The following is a 24,218-nucleotide window of genomic DNA, read 5'->3' on the forward strand; positions in this document are numbered from 1 at the left end:
AAATTTAATTCCGTGAAAATACCTGGAAAAACATTTTGTTCCGTATGTACTCGAGGCAGAGATAAGATGAAAATAAAAAGATTTTTGGTTATTTTTTTAATATGAGCAGGTAAGTTTTAAAAAGTTACGAATTCTATAATTTGTTATAACACGAAGAATGATAGTAGAATAAAACCATTCCAAAAATATATCGATATCCAATAATGCATCTACTTCTAATTCCTTATTCAAATAAAGGTATTTTAACCAAACATACGAGCACAAAGTGCTGACGGTCTACCCAAAAATCAGTGACTTACATTAACAGTGATACCATCCTTATTCCCGTACAACAAAGTTGATTTTTGTAAATCAACTGTTCATAGTTTGTCCCTACTGCCCTGGTATAGATATTAACCCTTCTCCTTACCCGACTTATCGGGAGTCTCACGACGTTAATTTGAATTTATTAAATCATTCGAGTCAGGTGAATTTTAAGCAACCTTCCGCTTTAACAATGTAATTTTAAATTGAAGACTTGCGATGCCTTTTTTCTTCCTTCGCTAACTAGATTTATTTCCTTATCCATCGATAAAGAAACAAAGGGAACAAATTCCATTAAAATGTATGAACATATTTGTGATCGAATTGGGTTGTTATGCGGTATGATAAAGTTTTTTGGTTTAAATAATTAACATATAGGTAATCTTACTAATATTATAATCTTAATTCCTACTTATATTATAGCGCGAAAGTTTGTTTATATGGATGTTTTTTAAGCGACTTCAAAAAAGGAGGTTCTCAGTTCGATTGTTTGTCTGTATGTTTGTTGTTGATAGAGTACAAATATGATGATGATGAATGTTTTCCGCAATTAATATAGGTACACTAAGCCTATTGTAAGCAGGCAAGTGATATTTTACCGATAAGTCACGTGACTTGGTCCTGTCACGTCTATAAATTGAAGAGTTTAATAAAGACGCTAACAATTTTGGAAATAACTTTCGGCTAGAGGGCCGAGAGTTTTCGTTCTGTCTGCTATTTATATCAGTTCGTTTTTGGGAATCCTTAATCAAAAGGTTAAACGGACCCTGGTATTAAGGTCGTATGTCCAGAAGTCATCAGGTTGTGTCTCATGCACCGTGATAGCTGGGCATAGGACATTTTCACAGATGTCCTGTTTCTGATAAGTTTAAGCAACGGTTTTCGTCTTATTTTTTAACAATTTATTTCAAACGCAACCAATGCATTTTTTCCCACCTTTCCTGTTCTTTTTCCTGTTTGTACGGAAACCTCTGTATCGAGAGTTCGACTCGCACTTGACCGTTATTTTATTACGTGCATACGAATTCGCGAGGGACACTAGTGTTTAAATAAGTAGGAAATATACAATGAGCTCGTTTAAATACTACATTGTTTGTTTAAGGAATTTACGCAATTAGAATGTTTAAATAGTTACGTTTGCTCTCAACAACATTCACCATAGCAGTTCTCATGTTGTTTATAAAAAGTTTATTAATGCGAACTTCTATTCGCAGTTTAAGTTTGAATAAATTTAAATTAGGAACCATACCATATTTCAATCGACCCTTATATTAAACTCTAGCTTTTCGCCCGCGTCGAGGTCGGTTGTATCGCGTTTCCAAGAGAACTATTCCAAAGTCCGTAATAAAACTATCCTATGTTCTTTCTCAATGTCAACTCTATCTCTGTACCAAATTTCATTAAAATCAGTTCAGAGGTTTACACGTGAAAGCGTGAAAGCGTAACAGACAGACAGACAGACAGAAAGACAGAGTTACTTTCGCTTTATAATATTAAGTAGGGATAATGGAACCACGTTTTTAACATATTTTTTATTAATTGGGAATTTTTATTTTTTTCCATATTAATCCAACCTTCCACGATCTGCATAAAAAATATAATCGAATTTCAGTTGAAGGATATTTTTATTAAAACTACTCTTTAACAGGTTACTACTTTGTTTAACTACTCTGTACTCCATTAAATAATAAAAGCAATCATTAAAGGAAATGTATTGAATAGATGCCCAGCATATTTTACAAGAAAATTCAGAGATCTTTTACAAGTAATATAAAATGGAGAGTCCGTGGAAAATCTGAAACAAGAAATAATAAATGCACGAGTAGATTGGGTACAATGGCGGTTTTAAGAAGGCAATGCCGGCGAGGTTAGGTTTATTGTTGCCGAACACAAATACCTGTGTATTGTGATTCCTCTGAACCCTTCCCTGCATCCGAAACAATAAGGACTCTATTGAATAAGATATTTAGTTCGAAATAATTTCTGTGAAGTACAAGGAAATGACAACGTTTATTATGGTATTTGACAACTTATAGAATATTGCGAGAGATCTGATCTATTTTTCGATCGTATGCTAAACGCGACTAATTTTTTTAAAACAAAGAAGAAGCAATTTTGTTCCACATATAGATAATTTAAATATTACCCAAGTCTTTTGACACCATCTGAATAATCAAAATGGAAAAAGATAAACTGCATTAAAGAAGGGACTGTGGCGTAAAGGCAAAATTTACATAGAAGTGTTGTTTTGTGATCAATTGATGTTTATGGCTGAAGAGGAAAAATAAGTATCCGGTATTATACATAAAATCACCTGAAGGACATTGAAAAAACAAATATCTTCGGTATCACCGTTCTTGCTAGCAAAGGACAAACACACGTGATTAAGTGGTTGGTCGTCGTTAAAAGACAAAACTAAGTAAATCCTGCTTTCCATCATTCAGATAAATCTTTCCCAGGCGCTGATTCTGAACATAATATTTTCATACCTAAGTCTATGCTTACGAGTTATTTCTTTCTTGATCAGCTTGGAGACTGACCTCTTGGCTAATGGGCCAGAATTGTTTATGAAAAGGAATAAGATAAGAGCTGAGGGACTACTGCCAACTTCTAAACTAACATTATTGCGGTTGTAGAAAAGAGACGCCTATATACGTCATGTTAATTGCTGTCTCTTTCCCACAACCGCAATAATATTGCTCTAAGACGTGATGGTAGGCCCCTTGAACTATAAGCATATACTATAGAAGTAATGTCGCAAGTTATGTTTTGATGAAACGCCTTGTTTATTCAGTGCCTCGGTTGCTTCGCTGGGATTATTTTTTATTGCTTACTCACCTACTGCTTTTTATTATAAGTATTAAAAACCGTGCGAAGTCACGGTTTGTTCTTGTAAAAGTAATTATCATAATCTAGTATTGAAGAAATTTTCTGAATAAAGCAATTACACTCATTTAGTAAAGGTTTATGGATGGGTTATTTTTGACAGATATTTGTGACTGAGTGCATGGGTACCTACTTGTGCGCGTTTTTTGGAGTGACTTATTTTTAATTACCACCACACTTTCATATCTATCATTCTTATCACGCAATGACAATTCTTTAGAACTTCTTTTAAATTAAAAAAAAACGATATTTTCAGTACTATAAGTACCAGTAGTTGTACGTAAAAAACAATGCAATTAAGATCTAGAAAGCAGATAGGAGGAATATATATCTATTGAAGTTTTTATACCTCACAGTGTAACCGACAATTTGTTTAACGCAGCCCTTACGTCCGTCCTCCTTTATTTATTTACTTTACCTTTATTTCATTGCGTACATTTCCTGAAGTGCTCCCTCTGTGAAGGAAATTCCGTGCAGCCATTGCTTTACACCTGAAAGCAGCGAGGGAAAGTCAATTAGAGCCGAGTAAATCGATAAAAATAATCTTGTTTGTAAAATTCTAACATTCACAAGAATTTTTCAACTCAACTTGTTTATAGGTAACCTTGAATGAATGTTGGCTCTAATTAATTGACTTTTATAACTACAAATTTAAAGCAATTATCCCAGATTTGATTGCTTACTGCATTGTTACGGAATTCAATTACTTTTTTTTACTTATATCACAGTAGCAGTCCGGATTTTGGCATCACGCCCAATATATGACAATAGACTAATCCCCTTAATACCTCCATTGTTGGATTGCGGCGCACAACAAAACAATACTACCTACCCTTCGGGAATACAGGTGTAACGTTATTACCTATATGACTCAATATTAAATTTATTACACAGTAATCCGTACATAAAGGTTTTATGCAAAAATTGTTTTACATGGGAAAAAAATATTACTGGTTTTATTAGCTTTATATATCGTGCTGCCTGCTTATGACGATAATAACTTTTGAGGATCAGACTTGGTGTTTTATACCTTTTGATATTGTACAAGTTTCTTTATTTCAATACCTGTACTATGAGGTCTTATATCCGGAAATATTTTGTCGAGTAAGCGAGACGCTGCAATGTTCAGAGTAGATCTCTATCTCGCTTCCACCATAGCCACACTTCTGCTGAAAAAGTTCATGGTACGGGTGTATTGAATTAAATATTACGCAGACAGAGACAAATGTACTCCTTGTTTTAACAATAAAAAGAAAATCTGACAATGTTTTACATGGAACGTTATAAGCTCATCAATTTGCTTAATTATTGAGTCGTGTAGGCAATCATACGAAGTCGTTAATGTTAAACAAATATTAAATTCGAAATATTCGGATGTGCTGTACTATGGTAATTATAATAATAACATCGTAATAACCAGATAGATTAAAAGGATGGGAAAAATGGGGTATTATCTGATAGATACCTATATTTACACGTGTTTGTATAGGAGTGATTTTATTTATAATTTACACCATTTGTATTATAAGTATTCCTTTTATGGTAATCGTTGTAAACAAAATGTGGTTTGACGTTCAAAAAGTTTTGTGTTTTACGCTTTGAACTTGCTTGTAAACGTTCTTTTTCCTAATTTACAGAAAGTTAAACAAAAAAATATTATGGAAACTAGCTGAACGCCACATAATAGATTGTTTTTCTATTATAAACGTCGAAAACACGGGGTTAAAGTCAACTTCGTTATAGATGAATTTGCATGGCTTCGGAGTAAACAAGAGCGAGTCTGTTAGCTTTTTATTTTCTTCCGTAATTGAATCCTACGACACCGCAGGGCCTTGCTTGCGTTCTTATATAGGTATAATAGGGTACTGTATGGCGTTGTACTGTGTACATAGAGCGTTAAACTGTGTTAGTTTTGAGCGGTTAGTTAGCGGACTTATTCTATTGTGGACAGTTTTGAATATAGGAATTTTTGATTCATACGTACGTTAAACGTAAAAGACTTTTTGTTGTAATTCTGGATCTCGTGAATTCGTATAATATATTGTGTTGAGTATACTTCACGACAAGCATTTGTGTGATCCACGAATGCTAGTTCTGAGTCTGAGTGTCTTTGTACATGTGATTTGTATGTTTGTGAAACCCCCGCGACACAAGGATTATATTGCTTTCTGCGGGAGTCGTTCTTTCTTTTTTAAAGATAGTATTATGACTTAATAAATAAATATATTATTATTTCCTTTATTTCATTAAAATACATATAAATTACATTTTTAAATATATATAAAAACAACATACATTTAAAAATATAAAAAATAGTGTCCAACCGGCAACGGGAACAGGGCCCAAGCTGCCGGTGGTCAGGGCTCCAGAGAGAGGAACCTCCTCACGATGCGCGCCGTGTCCAGAAGTACCGCTTTCTGAATCAAACCCTTGACCCAGACGCCCAACGAGAGCCTCCGAAGATGTTGATCGAGGCTCTTGGCTATTAAGCCATTGGCACTTACGACTATCGGGACAATGATTGCCGAGTCCACCTCCCACAAGTCGACAACCTCGTGATCTAAATCCAAATATTTCAATTGTTTTTCTTTTTCTGCTTTCACGAGGTTCTCGTCATGGGGGATAGTGATATCAATAATCATTGTCCGACGCTCTGATCGATCGATCACCACTATATCAGGCTTATTGGCAACAATAGTCCTGTCAGTGATGATAGATCGATCCCAGTACAGTGTGATATGACCACTTTCGAGAACTGGGTCGGGCACATACTTATAGTACGGCACCTCAGATTCCACAAGTTTGTATTTCAGAGCAAGCTGCTGATGGATAATCCTGGCCACTTGGTTATGTCTGTGCAAGTATTCACCGTTAGCAAGACGAGAACATCCCGAAACTATATGTCTCAAGGATTCACCGGGACAGTGACATGCCCGACAGATGTCAACTGTACCATCCTTAATTATATATTTTCGGTAGTTATTCGTCATGATAACTTCATCCATAATTGCACATACAAACCCTTCGGTGTCTCCAAAGAGATCTCCGAAGCGTAGCCAGGCCACGGACGCTAAGAAATCTACATCGGCCCCGTGAAGGGTCCGATAATAGCGTCCGTGTAGCTCCTTGCTTTGCCATACATCTTTGCGGTCTTTGACGCTTAGTACGACAGGTTTGTGCCAGTTCTCTTTACCTAGAGAGAGCGGAGTGAAGCCCTTATCCACTGCCACCACATCTCGGTGCATCCCCACGTCCACTCGGAGGAAATACTCCCTGAGGTTACATACCTCGCGATTATGGAGGGTCTTGGCATTTAGGAAGCCACGACCCCCACACTTTCGCGGGATATATAATCTCATTACCGATGATCGCGGGTGGTGCATTCGATTTGCGGTGAGCAGTGTGCGGACTCTTCTATCCAAGGCGTCCAGTTCGGTCTGTGTCCACTTGAGTATGCCAAAGGAGTACATTATCACTGGCATGACCCAACCATTAAAGGCACGCACCTTGTTACCGCCCGATAAGGAACTTTTTAGTACCTTATTCAGGCGGCCAAAGAAACGTGTCTGTAACGATTGTTTCATGTCAGCGACATTAATGCCTAACGCCTCTGACATACCCAAGTATTTGTAGGTTTCCGTTGAGGAGAGGGACCTAAGGTTTATAGAATCCGAGAGCTGTATGCCCTGGGATTCTACAATCCCACCTCGTTTTACATGCATGACTGCACATTTGTCAACACCAAATTCCATTCTGATGGAATTACTGAAGCTTTCAGTAATCTTCAGTAACTTCATCAGTTGCAACTTGTTGGAAGCAAACAATTTCAGGTCATCCATGTACAACAAGTGGGAGATTACCTGGCTTCCTCTCCGCAACGAGTAGCCCAGCCTTGAATTCTCAAGCAGAGTGCTAAGAGGATTCAAGGCTAAACAGAACCACAGGGGACTCAAACTGTCACCTTGAAATATTCCCCGCTCAATCCTAATAAGTTGACCGCTCTTTTGGATATCCCGACATCCTGGATAGTGAAGCACCGTAGTCCATTGCCCCATACATGACTTCAAAAAAGTGCGTAGAGTTGTATTGATTTTATACAACTCTAGCACCCTCATGAGCCATGCATGTGGCACCGAATCATAGGCCTTCTTATAATCTATCCAACATGTCGACACACCCTTTTTGGAGCGGCGAATATATTTATTATTACTATAGTTATTACCAACGAACTGAATAGACGAAAACAAATAGTAAAATGAGTAAAGTATAATAAAACTGAGATAAAGAAGTCACGTCCAACTACTCGTATATTCTTAATAGTGGTTATAAACAAAAGATTATATTTGTGTAATCAAGGAGCACACGTTTTTTATTTACGAAGTTTATAATTAGGGTTTTTACTAGTAAATTTAATTACTACATCATTATGGCCTTTCATGTTAATGTCGATAGCAGTGAGTTTTATTATATTGCCCTTGTATTTTTGGGATTAATATTTAAATTGTCAACATGGGAAAACGGTATTGGATTTTACCGTCATTATAATTATTGCGTCATTTTCAACAGGATAAGTAAGTACTTTGAGTGTGGTAATATTCTTTCACCTATGGTGATATTTTTTAGTCTCATCTTTTGCACATGAAAATACAAGCAGAAAAAAACTATACATGGGTACAACTGAAATGTTTGTGCTCGAAGCACCTTATTACTAGGTAGGAGAGTTGATTATCGTTTGGCACTAAATTACCTCATATTCCGGAATTAAATCAGACCAAGTAGTATAAGTATAAACATTCGTTTGTAAGGCTTTGTGGTACCTGAAACAATACGGATGGTTAGTTTAGAGCCGCTTCACCAGCCAGAAACGTAATAGTTTTGACCTCTCCAAACTCCTGGAAAACGTACCGAGTTTCTAATTGACCAGAACTCTAACTCGATGTTGGTCAAACATTATTCAAAGTACCTCTTACAAGTGAACGAACTGTACGTTGTAGTTCATTCACTCGCAAAGTTCGAGAGTTCGAATGAATGATTGATCGGTCTTTACAGTCATGTGGAATGATATTATTATGAAGTTGAATAAGTTTTAATTTAAATTCCTTATCCGTACATTGCTCTATTAAATAATTGAAATGTATTACGAATTTACAAACTATTATGTATGATTGATTACTAGGATCAATGACGTAGGAAAATAGCTTTTGAAATGTAAAACTTAACATTTATGCGAGATTTCTATCAGTTATGGTATTGTTTTAGTTTTATAGTACAAGTTTAGGCGTAAAATCCTACGTGAATGTCACTAACAAAAATTTTATCTGCAATATTTATCGTACATTCGTTAAAACCGTTGGAAGAATTTGATGTACAGTAGTTAAGTCGCATAGGACACACTAATAAAGGTTTTGTAAACTTACCTACCTATGTTATTGTTGAAGCATGTGTGAGTTGTTTGTATGTTACTACATACAAATTGAAAAATAAATTGAAAGAAAAAAATATATTGGACCTAATTAACAATAATTGCAGCATTTATAAAATATTTTTAATAAAAAGATCTTTATTTTTTTACTGCAACTAAAAATATCGTAGAATGAATCATTTGTAAGGAACGAACAAAAGGTGAATACTAACATTAGTTGCAGTTCTGAAGACGGAAGTCTCGTTAGACTTACACTAGCTTTTATTACTGGTATTCTTCAAAAGCGGAAAAGAAAAGAGGACGAGGTTTTACTTGTATTTAATACGGTATTTCCTAGACTATTTTTTAGTACATGGATACCTGGAAAACTGAGCTAACTATGATGTACGAATATTGTTAAAAAAGGTAAAGTATTTTTAAGGTTTTAAACGGACCCAAACGACACAGGCTCAGATTCAGAAAAAGATAAATTTGAAAGCTTAGAGGAACGGTATTTGTATTCGGAAAATACAAACGTAGGCTTTTGATAAAAGGTTCGCCTTTTATTCTCAAACCAAATTTCGAAATTCTCAAAACTGGTTAAGTCCTTTCGTACAGGCTATTGATAACACATACGAAATTAAAACCAACGGCCAAGTGCGAGTTGGATTCACGCATGAAGGGTTCATTATGTAACCGGTATGTACCCTATTTTTTGATAGTATTTTGATAGCAACTATCGTGAAAAAGATTAATTATTAAATGATGCAACGGTTTACTCACTTAGTATAGTATCTAGTTTCAGAAATCCAGAGCTGACGCGGCGGCCGGCGTCGCGATTTGAAAGTCCGTATAAAGTCTATTAAGGAATCCGGTTTCGTCCAAAACTAGTCGGACAATACGCGTGTATCCCGATAAATCCCGTTAAACCAAATTGAATAATGGTTTTACCCGTTTTGGAGCTAAGGTGCCACAGACGACGTACACACATAGCGGTCAAACGAATAACACCCATTTTTTGAGTCAGTAGTTAAAAACGTATCTGTTCTTGTCGTTCTATACTTTTTGTTCAAAATATCGTGGTTGTTCATTATATCGGCGGATGTATTGCATACAGAAATCATCTGTGAAAGTATTAATTTACCTTTCATAAGATACAGCCCGGAAACTGACAGACGGCTAGCGGAACCTAGTAACCGTGCCCCGTTTTACGCGTAGAACCCAACGGATCCCAAAAAGATACACGTTATGAATAGACAATACTGCAATGTTTTTACTATTGTATGAAAAGTAGGCTCAGTAGTAGTTTGAAGCCTACTTTGTTAAGAGCTTTTCGTTGTAACGCCGATTACAGTAACTGTTGTCACATCCACTTTGGGCCTGCATCTCGTGCGTATGTCACACACATTTATACGTATGCATATGATTCAGTGAATATTTTTTTACGCCTTTTTGGATTTCGATTGCAACTTCGCGTTATATTATCGTTTCGGCTATTATATTATTCTATTTTTTTATATATATTACAACAAACTATTTTAAACTATTATTGTTAATAGAGAGATAATTTCAGTTAGGAGGAAGGCGCCTGCAACAGTAGTGGATCATACCAGATTTATAAGTTTACTTTTATTGATATTTGAACAAACGCGCTAGTCTTTAAAAACAGAAAACCTTTTTACAATAAAACTTGAGAAAGGTGAGGAATACTAACAGTACAATAAATGTGTCAATTTAATTTCATGTACTCATTTTCCTCAATACACTTGGTTAGTTGTGATGATGCATTGGTTTACTCGCTTTACGCGCTCAATACGCGACTACCGGAATAGTCACGTGAGTTTGACAAAGCCCGACACTAAACAAATGCTCCTAAGCAATGATAAAGCCGCGTAATTGTGAATGGAGCTCGGAGAGGCAGTATTACCGTATTATATCGGGATCCCGATCATTTGTACCAGCCTAAAATGAGGTTTTGCTCCATGTGCCATTAGTATGAATGCAAGCGAGTCGTCGATCGATTTAGAAACAAAGCCTCTAATGCCAGCTGTGCCAGCAGTACCAGATATCTAATGGAATTCTAGCCATGAACCTAAATGGCGCAGCTTTCATTCTGACCGAACCAGTTCGATTTCCGCATCAGGATAAGTATTTTTTAGCTATCAGGGTGAAGCCTTTATATATAAACTCAATGTCCCGTTCGACCGTTCCCGTAAGTATGATGCCCGTATTTCCATTATTAGTTGACTCAAAATTGCTTGTACATACTCTAGACTTAGGTACCAGTATCATGTTATGTCCAATTGATCACATTCTCCAGTATTTCCTTTATACTCTCACACATATTCCTAAAGGGATTACATAGCAAACATTAAACATGATCACAGTTAATTCTGTCATCTGTCTTTTTTCGTTTGAATAAGTATTCTTTTCACTATTCGATTTGTATTCGGAGTGTTTGAGATATCGTTTTTCAAAACAGATTTGTGGAGCATTTGTGTACGTTTTTAATAAAGGCTTCTATTGATTGATTGCAATACAGGTTTCTATTTAAAATTTACATCTGGCACTAGTCTCCTATATTGGTTAACTTTGGTGTCCTCCATTATCAAAAACAGGGCTTTTTTAGGAAAAAGAAAGGCCTATATATGTACGATGCGTAAATACCACTTTCATGAGAGGTAGATAAAGTACCACTACCTATAATAAGTAAGTATCAAGTAAACTGTGATATTTTAATGGCACTGAGTATGCGCGATGCGTCTCTTCCAGTCACTTTCGAAGTTTGTGTTGAAATTTGAATTTCATAAGGCAAGAATGAATAAAAACTGCATATATTGAAGGCAGCGAAATATCGCTTTAACATTGTGACTGAGAACTTTTTAAATTCACTGTTCAACTTTAATATATTTTTAAGAGATTGCTACTGTACTGAATTCGTATTTAAAGACAAATGTGTTTTCTTAAACTTACAAGTTCCTAAGTTATTATTTTGCTATTTTAAAGGAAAAACATAAGCGGGTTTTCACTTACTACTAAATAGATTTGTTATTCATTCATTTAAAGGCTCTTTTAGGGTTACTGGATAAAGTCTGATCTGTGAAAATAAATCGTAATTTTGTGAATTGAACTCTCATACCACCAGTCTTTTTATCACTTCACTCTGAGTACGCAAATCAATTTTAACTATTGTACCTACTGAAGTTGACATAGTTAAAGTGCACCATTGTATCAGCTTTTATCTTTCACATACCAATTAACTGTCCTTGTGTGATATGTAAAATGATAATGGCTGTTAACCCTTATCAGTCATGGCGCATATTATTTGGCGATAGCAAAACACGAATATTGAACAACTCTACAAATTATTTGCGATTTTATCAGAACAGAACAAAAATATTCGTTGTTAGTTTATAATAATTGTTTTTCTTTTACCTAGTATACATCCTAAAAAATAAGAAGGACACCTATAATTATCTAAAAGAAAGAAGTTAAGTAAGGGATTATAGAGAAATTATTATTAATTATTTTAAACTTATACTATCATTAAGTAATAGGCATTAGCTATTAAATATAGCAATTTTATTATAGCTCTGTCACTTTTATAATTGGATTAATTAATTAATTATAATTGAAAGGCAAAAAAAACGTCGACATATAATTTCAAAAAGAAAACGCGGAACCAAACTCTTACGAAAAGTCAGTGAAAGTTTCATATGTAGACCACGCTTCAAAATACCTCACAACTGCGTCAAAGTACAATAAGATATTCAGGTACAATTACAAACAACAGCGTTTGGAGCAGGAACATGCGAGGGCGTATGTAACACAAGACGGCACCACGACACACGACGTTTCAGCTGTGCTCGGCGCGTGACGAGGGTCGGGATGCTCATGATATCACCCTCTAAACTTTCATAAGGACCAGAATGCAACATAATACGAAGCGTCAAAGAGAAATGTTCGTGACTGTACAATATTCTCTACGCAAATATACCCCTTGAGATTCTAAATTGTTTTTATCGTTCCTGTAATGTATGTGAAGTTTGAGACGCGTGAGCTGTTTTAAAAGGAACGCATAAATCTTTAAAATGTTATTGTCGGAGGTAATTAATGTTTTTTTATTCTTCCTACTTTTTTAGGTACCACATTTCATTTACATTGAATATTTTATGCCAACTTTTTTCAAGTGTGTATTACAATTCGATAATATTGTAGGCCGTTCCTCAAACATTATGCGGTAAATGCAGTACCACAAAGTTAGGTCAGCTGATAAAAAAAAAGGAAACTCGAAGCGTTTCATTCGCGAAACCATACATTACTACGATTGTATAAAAAATATTCATGCAATCCCTCAATTCAAAACTGATTAGTCCCCTTGTTACAAACAGATTGTTTATTCTAGTGCTTGGATAACATTAATAGCGTTTAACACGCTATCCCGCGATAATGCTTATTAATTTTATTATGAACTAAGTACACTAACGGCGTATTACTGGTATTTGCGAGTTGCCTGCTACATTACTGCTCCACTTTTGTATGGAGTTGACATTGCGACGGTATGTCTGTGCATATTTGGTTAACTCGATTAGTTTTAGCTTTAAACGAGCTGAGTAAATGGAACTCGGCAAATGTAATTGTAATAATTTGTGTGCGTCAGTGTACATTTTATTCGCCGTTTTGGGTTTAATATTTATTTGTGCATTTATGAGGATGAATAAATAGATTTTTTAAAGTACAAAATTATAAAACCGATTTTAAATAAAACTGCTGAGCCAAGCCGAAAGTTCAATGAAAAAAAAAATCGGTTCATCCAATACGAATCCTTTTTTGAAACCAGTAGATAAAGAAGATTAAATAAACCGTGTAAATATGAGTTTACTTCGTGCTTAAAAGTATTTCATTTTCACTCGATTCACTTTTGTTGAGATCAGAGATCGATTTTTTCAACTGTAGAGTTCATAAAAAATTAGACTAACAGGCATTTATGCAAAAGTTTCTTGTAGAAAATTGTCTACATTTAAACAAATATAAAACACACGTACATATCGTCATAACAAATGAACTAACCATATTCCATGAATGAATTACTCGTGCAATACGGCAATAAATAAAAAGCTTATTAAAAAAAGCCCTAAAGTGCATAATAAATCATAAAAAGTGTATTCATGGCGCAATAGATAGTAAATAGCGTATTGTCGTCACGCGAACATTGAATACTAATTAGGACGCTTTAAATTCATACCAACTTAGTAACCAAAGAACGTTCGTAACATTTCATTTAATAATTTGCAAGAAACCGGGCGGCCACGTTAAAATGTCAACGCAGATGCGACTAAGTACGAAGAGTCAGAACTTAATGCAATTTTAAGACGCGCAAACCGAAATAATGCAATTAATGCACTGAAAAGTTTCCTACAATTACTACTTCTTTAGTTTTTTTTTTTAATTTTATGGGATCGTGTGGTGAATTGGGTCTTTTTTTTGTGTTATTTATTTGATAAACTTTCTTTATAGTCGAATTGATATAATTTATAAAAGCCTTTACAGGCAAAGCTATTTGTGATTTCCACAATTCGTGTGATGAGACCTACTTTCAGGACAGAAGCGAAAGCGTACACTGGGTTGTCACTTTTAAGCCATGTATCTAATTATATTTTCTTATTACTTAAGTTAAAAAAATAAACTTTTGTTCAGTAGCTTAATTTTAGCTAGAGCTTTGAGCAAGTTCTCGCCATCCCATTTGCTACGTTAGTTACATAATTTATAAAAATAATTAAGTTTAAACATACTGATAAAAGAAGTTTATCTTTCAGAATCTCTTGATACAACATTCCAGTTGGATTGAATTAAATACTTATTTTTTCTTAAAAAAGGACTTCTGCCCTTAGGAATTTTAAGTTTTAAGTCACATTTAGACTCAGGACAAGTGGATTGCACAGCTATCCGTGCAGTCATTACCCCATCACATCACTACACTACATGCATCTTACTTATAGTCTTAGTAAAATATATGACTGCACCTTCTCACCCTTCGTGGATTTCAATTCACCTGTATTATTTAGTAGCAAGGAAAGGTTTCCTGTTGACAAGACTCGTCTGGTTATTTTCTATGCGGGCGAAGGAGGAGCACTGCACATTACAAAGGCCCGCGAAAACGAACAGGCTTTTAGTCCAAACGTTTATTAAATGTAGCATGGTCTGCTGAGACAAGGATGTTTTAACTAGTTTTTGGTGCTCATTTCTTTGACACTGACAAACTTAGGAGTAATTGCTTTAGCAGATTCGTGATTATGCTCGGCACTGTAAAGGTAACATAAATTATTACGAAAGCCTATCGACTACGATCCAATAGTACTAAAACCTGCTTGATTATTACTATGTGAATGTTTCCTACTTTAAATACCGCCGAATATTGAATATTGCAATCTTTAGCTTGTTCTTTAAGTCCACCCGATGATACATTTGAGAAGCCTTTTTGTAAAACCTTTCGTAAATATTTCACCATTGCGCAGAAGTACATCCGAAGGCCGGAATGCGATACGTCAGGGCGCCGTCGCCGGCCCAGCGACCGTCAACACTATACGATTTGCGAAATTGAACGGAAGGGCCCGACTATTTTGTCGGATAATCTTTATAATGCCCGAAGGGAGGCGATTTATATTGTACGTCCAATAAAATACACACTTTCAAACTTTTGGTTCCCAATAAATCTTTAGCAAGAATAGAATCCGTTGTATTATAACGACCAAGCGTTGAATGACTGAATGGAGCATTCAATTGCTACAAAGTGATGTTACACATGTACTCGTATGTTGCAAACAACACTCGGCAAAAAAATGTTTTATGTAACTTTATAATGATCGTGATGTTTCCACTGAACTACATGTATGTATATCAGTATATGTCTAATAAATATAGATACATATAGCAAATGGCATCGACATTTTGTGATATATCGCGGAAATAGAGTAAAAATTGTCCTTCACGCACAAGGCCAGTCACTTATCACACATAACCTTACTAAAATCAGTGTATTCGGTCCACTACAATGTTTAGACATAAATGCGGTTATCGCAAAATTGTCATGTAATCAAGTAGAGATGATTGCTAGTAGACGCGCAATGCCACTAGGCTATAATGGAGGTAATAATAGCAATGTAAATGACAAAATCATTGTTATCACAAACCACACAAACATGCTGGTTATTAGCATTGTTCATACAATAGGGCTATTAGGTGTTCGCACTCGATAATGTGTTAATTTCCAACGATTGGTTTAAGAGAAATTGGTGTTCGGTTTATCGATGTTTTCGATTTACGCAAAGAACATTACGAAGTTACTTAATAAATACTACAATTATGCTTTTCTACTACTATTCTGTAATTTATACGTCAATAAAAAAAAATGCAACATAAATGTTATATTATCATTATACACTGCCATTCGGTTTTATATGTTAATACCGTAATCATAATCAATCAATAGTAATCGCTCCAGAACATGATATGATCGAAATATTACGAAATAAAATGTCAAGATAAAACTGTGAGCACATTTCAAATTGAAGTATTATTTTTTAATTGTTCTAAAACAATTCGTACAAATGCGAATCTAAGATAACAACTGATTATTGCAATAACACATTGGCGGCGAATATAGTAACGGATGACCTATCAAACGTGAAGCGTTAAAGAAAAAAATAAAGTAGCACTTATGAAATGCAGTTCAATTTCGACATGAACTCCATCCAGTACTTACACATAAAAATACTCAACCAGCGTAAAATAAAAATGGATCAAATTAAGTGTCATTGTGTTTGCAGCTAATTGATAAATGCAATGACGAGAGCCATTATTCTCAGTTATTTCGTACGTTTCGCTGGTGACGTCATACCGTGTGTAACAAAAACAAAAACGTATGTAAAATATCGTTTTAGAAAGTTTTATTCACATCTAGTTTATACATATTATTATGGTACATATACATAAACATCCTGACATAATCTCTTGATTGTAGGATAGAAATCTTATAATAAAACGAATATCGGTTTTTTACAACGTTTTCGGAGAATCCCGTATTTGTATTAAATATCTTTTCTGAGTATGGAAATATACAGGTTTCTTTTAGATAATAATTGTTAAAAAAACAGGCTTATGTCATGAAGTGTGATAGCTAGAGAGCTGAATGTACACAGAAAGTACATTCATAGATGAATCACTCACTTCTGTTACCGTTATGAGGAGGCAAAAAAGTTTGAGGTAAAGCGAGGTTGACACACAGTTTAGACTTGAGCCTATTTTTTCTGACTGAGTCTAACTCGCACTTTTTAATCCGACAATTTTTTTTTATATAAATTACCCGAACTGTTTATTTCCATCTTCAGGTTGGTATTCAAAATACAACTTGGTTTGTTAAAACATTTTGAATAGAGCGGATCCTCCGCGATTCTTTTATACATTTTAACAAACCTTTTATCATACACGATACATAATAATCACATAATACCCATATTTAAGCATAAGCTGTGAGACAGCTTTCGATAAACTGATTCTAACTTAAAGTAAGCTAATATTAGCAAGGTTTAAACATCATCATGACCTAAGTATTAATGTTTAATTAAATGTCTTTGCTTTAATACAAAATTTGAATGAGTACACCCATACTTCATTGGTAACACCTACTTGATTATATAAAGCTAAAATATTTAAGACAAATTAAACACAGGTCCTACATTTTCTTCATAAAACCAACAAAATTTAAAAATCTCAGAAATGCCCATTATCAACAAATTACTTAACAACTATAGGAATTACAGTTCAATATTAACTAATGCCAACTAAATAATACAAAAGTCATTGACCTTATTCTAAAAAAAGGATAAACGGTATAATATACCAACAAAAAAATACATTTGTTTGAAGTTCCCAAAATACAAATTAGTATACAAGGAGGTCCAACCAAGATCTTTTAAATAAAAGACTATTGCAATTGCGGAAACGGGACAGTGCGCTACACAATGTAGAGCGCTGTCTCTTTTCCACATCCGCAACACTAAGATGTGAAATGAGAAATTAATAAGAATATTTTTTTTTGGCAAGGCAATTCTCATGGACAACCACCTCCTCAGGGGAGAAGCTAGACCGACCAAAAACTTGAACCTCCGTGCAACGTCTCAAGCATCTTGTAAGTGTATGGGTATGCAGAGCATTACACCATGCAGCGACCGCGGTGAGTTGGTAGGCCTGCAGTCACGTCACATAACAGGTTTTAAGGTAAGCAATAAGGATAATTTTGTTTTCGGTGTGTTATCCTTATAAACGAGGTTGTATGCTCAGCTGACTTACCATTTGTAAATATTAGGCTAGGAATATATACAGACCTCCAAGATAAAATACAATACTAGGTCGAATCAATTATTGAGTCTAATTATAAATCTAATAGTAAGCCGACTGACCCCTAAACTAAGAAGACTTTGGCAGTGATTTAATAATAATTACAGATATATTTTTCCCTCTTAATATTGTTTTTTTTCCCTTATGGTTCTAGTGTAGGAGTCAGGGGCTCACAACCTTAAGATTAAACTATTTACGGCTCTTTTAGACAAGGGAAGAAATATCGCAGTAGTTGCAATACACTGCAGAGTCGCGCGGTTCGTGTATCAAAAGTGATATATCATCGCTTGCAATGTTTCGCAACTCACACGTTATTTCTCACCTCTAAGTGAGCCTTTATAAATATTATACTTCTAAGCAGGTACCTTCCTCTTTGCGTGAGTATCTTCTTTAAGACTTATTAGCTATTGTCGTTACATGGACATAAGGAATCAACTTGTGACTAAATTGCTTTTCAACATGTGAGAAACATTTTGAAATCCCTATGACGTTGTTAATTGAAGTTGGTCAAAGTTTTGAATTGAATAAAAGCGATATTCAAACTAACAATTCACCAACTGGCTAGTCTAATAGACTAGATTATTTACATGATTAATCCTATTGCTTTATAAGTTGTTAGATTACTGTCAGAGCCGTTTGCATAAGCACCGGTATCACAAAGAGACTTCAAAGGTAACAGAAACACAGCCTTTTAATATTCCTAAAATAAATTTTGTCTTAAAAATAATATATGATAATAATATGATAAAAATACAAATTTACATAACATTTAAGTACACCACAACTAAATTTAATTTATGTCGAGAAGTTAATTTGTCGCTCGTTTCTTAATAAATACATATTTATAAATAAGTGTTGACACGCCACTGCCTACTAGTGGACCAACCCAGTACACCCAGTGTCCGTCCCAGTGGTCCGTCCAGACGGCTGGTCCCAGACTCCTAGCGGGGTTCATGCTAGCACCAGTTAGGGGCCCCCCTACGAAAGACAACCCAGCAATAGTCAAACCGAACTTTATTGGAGTGCTGTCTTGTTTGAGTTGATTTGCAGGGTCCCAAATACCACAACATATCAAAGCAAGGGCTGCCGTTATAGCTATTTCAATACCCAAAGATTGAAATTCATTTTGTCCTGGATAAGGTCTTGTTACGCATACACCCCCTTGCGATAAGTCGAACGAAGAGACTCCCACCAAAATACCGTAGCCTAAAATAGCTCCGATGCATTGAACTACCGTATGAATAGCCCCCAATGCTATAGAAGTGTTTCCCCAGATGACAGATGCTAATGTTACTGCTGGGTTCATAAATGCTCCAGATATATGTCCAAAAATTTGGATGTTGATCATGACTACGAAACCGAAAGCAAACGGGCCATACAACGTTGTATCTATTCCACTGACGGGTATACAAGCCATACATCCAAATAGAACAAGCATTATTGTAGCAATAAGTTCTGCCAGGATTTTCCTCCAGTTGTCATTGCACCAGTCCAGGATGGAGAAGGACGCGAGTTTCGGGTTGTCGTGCATGGCTCTGCTTTCCGTTGTTACTCCAACTAAATTTTGTGGGCTAGGCGGCACTGTCATAATAATTTATTAATCACTTTCACAACACGTTTTTCGAGTCTATTCAACTCTGTCACACGTCATGAGGTTAATGTTCGTAACTGCAATCGTTTTATTATGGCACAGGTCAATAATACAACTGTTCGTCGTGTTGACTCTACGGTGGACGCGATCGCTTTGAGTCTGACTCGAGGTGAAATATAGATATCTCCCAACACAACCGCACCGGCTGAGTGATATACATGCAGATACAGCGACCGTTATCTACTATTTTAGCCATACAATAAAACACCCGATTATTTTATATCATCACGATTGTTAATCACATAGCTGCGGGTTTTTATATTAGTTTTATTAAAAGGCAGTTGTGGTTTTGCTTCAAACATTTTTCACTTGTCAACCGTTTCTCCACCTGTGAATAATTAAATTAATTAATTGAATTTTAATGATGGACAAAAAGTTACTAGCTATGCATGTGCTGGATTTCTCGGTTATGAAGTAAGAACTTTACCGATCTATTATGAGTAACCTCGCTTACTCAATCCAATTTAATTATTATTGAGATATAAAAACCACATTGCAAACTGAATTGAAAAACAAAATGTAATATTTAACACTACTGTAAGTAATCTTTGCTAATCTATAGATACGAGGTAAGTCTGTACACATAAAATGTAAAATCGCACGTTCAGAACACGTTAACACCCACATAACATACGTCTAGCCATTTTCCATTTTGACGTATGTTACCATCCAACCGGCCACTGTTTATTAGCTATTGTTTTTTATACAAATTCAATTGAATATCTCTAAACCGGTTTCTGCTACTTGAACCACGTCGTATCTCCTACTTGTTTTGCTATCATATTATATGGATTGAGTAATGTAGTGATGTAAGCGCTAAGCCATGGTTTAAGCAACGTCAATCGTCCAAAAATGCACTTAATCTATATTATACAGACGTACTGTTATCATTTGTTAATCTTTTTTATCTACTACTGACGGAATAATTTGTATACTAGAAGAACTGTTTCTGCATTTAACTGTAAAGACAAACGAGAAGCAGGATGGGATGGATGCGTCGGTAAATATGGGAAGGATATATTAGCATATATAAGCCTGATGATGATGATGACTATAAATTAATTCCTGAAATTACACATGAAACTAAGTAGCTACAACTGTGACAAGTGTAGCAGCTAATGGTGTCATGTTTACAGGACTAATGTGGGCGAGCTCCAGGTGGCTAGATAGAATATTGTGGAAGGGTTTAGGGAGGTTTTTGCCCAGCTGTGAGTACAATAGGCTGGGGGAAAAAAGTCATGGTTTAGCTGGATGATACGTTTCACTGTCGTTTAATTGGGATACTTACGAGGAGGAAGTATCCTCTTAACGTAATGGCATGAGGAAATAGACTAAAATTGCTAAGCATCATGTTTGTCTGGGGCCAGACGTATTTATGTAACGGTTAGGTGGCACCGTTTAACTGACTACTAATGGCTTTTTGATTAGTGAATTAAGTTTGGCAACTGACATTTCTTTATAATAATGCGTCACGTTTTGTGACCGCGATGTAATCTTAAACTACTTAACCGATTTTAATCAAATTTGCATCTCGTGTCATATTTGATACAACTTGAAGGATAGGCTAGCTTGATATACCTAGTTTTGGTATTTTTGTCTGAACTGTTATTATCGACTGATAGGCAGTGCGAACGTCGTCGACTCAGTTTGTTTTTAGGAAGACAGGAGTATATGGTCAAGAAAGAAGTGAATTTGGAGATGACGGCAAAAAAAAAACGTATTAAAAAAAAATTAGTTCCTTTGACTCATAGTTATTCGGGTTAGGGGATGATTTATTTTCAAAAAGTCGGGAGATTATATCGGCACATACTTTATTTTGTTTTTTGAATAAATTGTGTACTTCACAGCTAGAATATTTTTTTAATGCTGAATAGTTTTTATGGTTTTGGAGGAACACCGCATAATGTTATGAAGCAGTTCCGTCGGAAATATCTAGTTTCCCTGAACTAGTTAGGACTTAGGACTTATCGTACTATTTCACCGTCGGTTTTCACTGGCTTCAGGTATGTATGTTGTTAAGGTTTCTGCAATAAACAATTGATTATTGTGTCTACATAACTACGCCTAGTCATAGAATAATTATATCAAAACGATGACTGACAATGAGACGGAAATCCGTTATAGTTTAGAATATTTGATTAAATGTAATATGTATAACAGAGGAAAACCGATCAACAAAAAAAGCAGTTATAAATGTCAGGCTGATTATAATTTTTTATAGTGAAAATTCTTCATTAATAAGTTTGACGAAAATCGAGTTTCAAAGCAAAGAAACCAAACAAATTAATGTTTATTTACAAAATTTCATGTTCCGTATAATATCATGCCCATAATCCAAATGTCCCATTTAAGATTTTATCTTTACTGATGGACGTACGAATAAAGATGAAAAATAGAACACTTATGTTTAAGCTCCTGTGATGGCAATCAAACTTTATTACACTCAGGTTTTTCCCTTGCATTGTGTCATAAAAATATAGGTGTATTTTCGTGTTTATATATGTAGACCGCTCTTAGATAACGGCCTTATGTATTTATTTACTTTTGATATATAGATTGTGATAGAAAGGGTTATGCTTTCGAAAAAGCTAACTATACCTTGGTAATTAAAAATCAAATGCAGATAATTTCTCGTTACGTATTTGTCTGGCTAGTCTGGATGCCGACCCCATTATAACTTGGGGTTTTTCTTAGATAGATTGGTAGATAGAATATTCTTTATTGTACAGCACATTAATACAGAATAGGATACAAAAAAATAGTAACATGGTGCCACAAATACAATGGCAGGTCTTATCACTGAAACCTATCTTTTACAGACAACCTTTGGATGGACTAAGTTCTGAAGGAGCAACATTTGTGTAGGTAGTCCGCGGTGCACAGTTTAATAATAATAAATTGATTTTCTTTATTGTTTTTTATTGCTAATCTTAACTATATTGGAATTGGCTTTCACCTAGAAGGCCTGCAACTGCCGTGTTATAATAAATACATTATTAAAATAGTACATGCTGTTTCCTTGACTAAAATACAGAATAATTTTACTACTTACTTATGCTTGCGATAGGTGAAACTCAATTTTATATACTGATTTCGTGTCACGAATCTCAATTCACAAAATAAATAACCATCCATCACAACAAACATTCATTGTCATTATTAAATGACAGTTATTCATTGACGACATTTCTTTTTTTTTATCAATGTAAATGAGTTTGTAAGTCCTTAACATTCCTTAATAGTAGCGTAGTAAAACTTTTTTGTATAATTGAAATAATAATAAATAAATGCGGACAACATCACATACATTGTTCTGAACCCAAAGTAAGTTGCTGAAGCACTTGTGTTATAGAATTCAGATACAACGAAGGTACCACAAACACCCAGACCCGAAACAATGTAGAAATGTGATTTTTTACATTGACCCGAGCGGGTCGAACCCGGGACCTCAGAGCTAGGGACACCTTGAAACTGGTGCGTACGCCACTCGACCACGGAGGTCGTCAATAATAATGGTTAAGTCTTTGCTCAAAAAGAAAATTAAGTAACATTTAAATAATACTACTTAAGACTGTCTAATAAATCTTATGTTGTAGGTAATGAAAATGTGGTATTGCAAATGCACTAGTAAATGCTTCAGAGAGTTTGTTAACACTCTCATCTACTTTCAAACTGACAGATTCACCCACAAAGAGAACTGTTCTTAGTAGGTACTGATGGCATTTCTAACGAGTGTCGTGTAATGAGAAATGTTTAAATCAATACTCTACTTGTTTCAATTGGAGGTAATGTTTATCTAGAGTATAGAGATTATTGGCTATCTGAGTTGACAACAACCGATAAATACTGGTTTAAAAAATAGCTATAAAGACGATATGGTAATTACAAATGTATACTATTTTGATACCAAGATAAAATAGAAGATAAGTTGTGTTTGGGCCACTGAAAAACAGCGACCTTCTTAGTTTCTCTTCGTAAAACTGCTAGAATAAAACAGAGATAAATAAGGAAAATATATATCTAATAATGTATTCTTTATCGTTTGAGAAGCATTACGTCTAAGTTTAGCTCAAATAACCAGTAGCAAAGGCCAGTATCTCTCATGTCCCATCTAATGCCAACACGACCGCAATACATATTTATTAGGCGAGATGGCCCAAAGGCCGCGGAAACCGAAAAATAAAATACACAGCTCACCAATCACAAGAGGCAAGAACGTTTGTTTATTTATGACAACGTTACGCTCCAGTTTTCTTAACTAGCTATAGATGGAAACATCTCTGTTAATGATTACACTATCAGAGTGATCAATCTCAAATGCTAGATATACTAAATGTCGACCAAAACTTTCTAACGAGATATTATCTGCAAAGCCGAATAGTTTTACAGCTGATTGTAATCTTCTATGATAGCAGATTGCGTAAAGATTAACTTGTCAGCTTGTTTCCCTGAGGTCTGCTTAATCGTGTGTTAAAAATCTAGCCATGGGAGAAGGAAAAACGTGGGCGGATGTAATCTGAACCATTAACTATAATCCACGTTGAGGAAAGTGGCTGGCTGATTAATTGCCGGCCGCCGACC

General features: G+C 35.1%; 1 protein-coding gene across 1 annotated transcript; it reads right to left on the bottom strand.

Annotated features, from left to right (window-relative positions):
• Positions 1-18,728: 18,728 nt before the first annotated feature.
• LOC113500544 (aquaporin-like) lies at positions 18,729-22,762 on the bottom strand. Its single transcript, XM_026881371.1, has 2 exons — positions 22,690-22,762; positions 18,729-19,965 (listed from the first exon to the last, which is right to left on the bottom strand). The coding sequence occupies exon 2, from the start codon at positions 19,572-19,574 to the stop codon at positions 18,795-18,797; it is 780 nt and encodes a 259-aa protein (XP_026737172.1). The 5' UTR covers positions 19,575-19,965; positions 22,690-22,762; the 3' UTR covers positions 18,729-18,794.
• Positions 22,763-24,218: the final 1,456 nt, after the last annotated feature.

This window comes from Trichoplusia ni, chromosome 14 (genome assembly GCF_003590095.1).
Source record: "Trichoplusia ni isolate ovarian cell line Hi5 chromosome 14, tn1, whole genome shotgun sequence".
NCBI classification, from domain to species: domain Eukaryota; kingdom Metazoa; phylum Arthropoda; class Insecta; order Lepidoptera; family Noctuidae; genus Trichoplusia; species Trichoplusia ni.

Excerpts from the sequence above, each read along its gene's own strand:
- LOC113500544 (XM_026881371.1), bottom strand. The coding sequence starts at position 19,574 with ATGACAGTGCCGCCTAGCCCACAAAATTTAGTTGGAGTAACAACGGAA.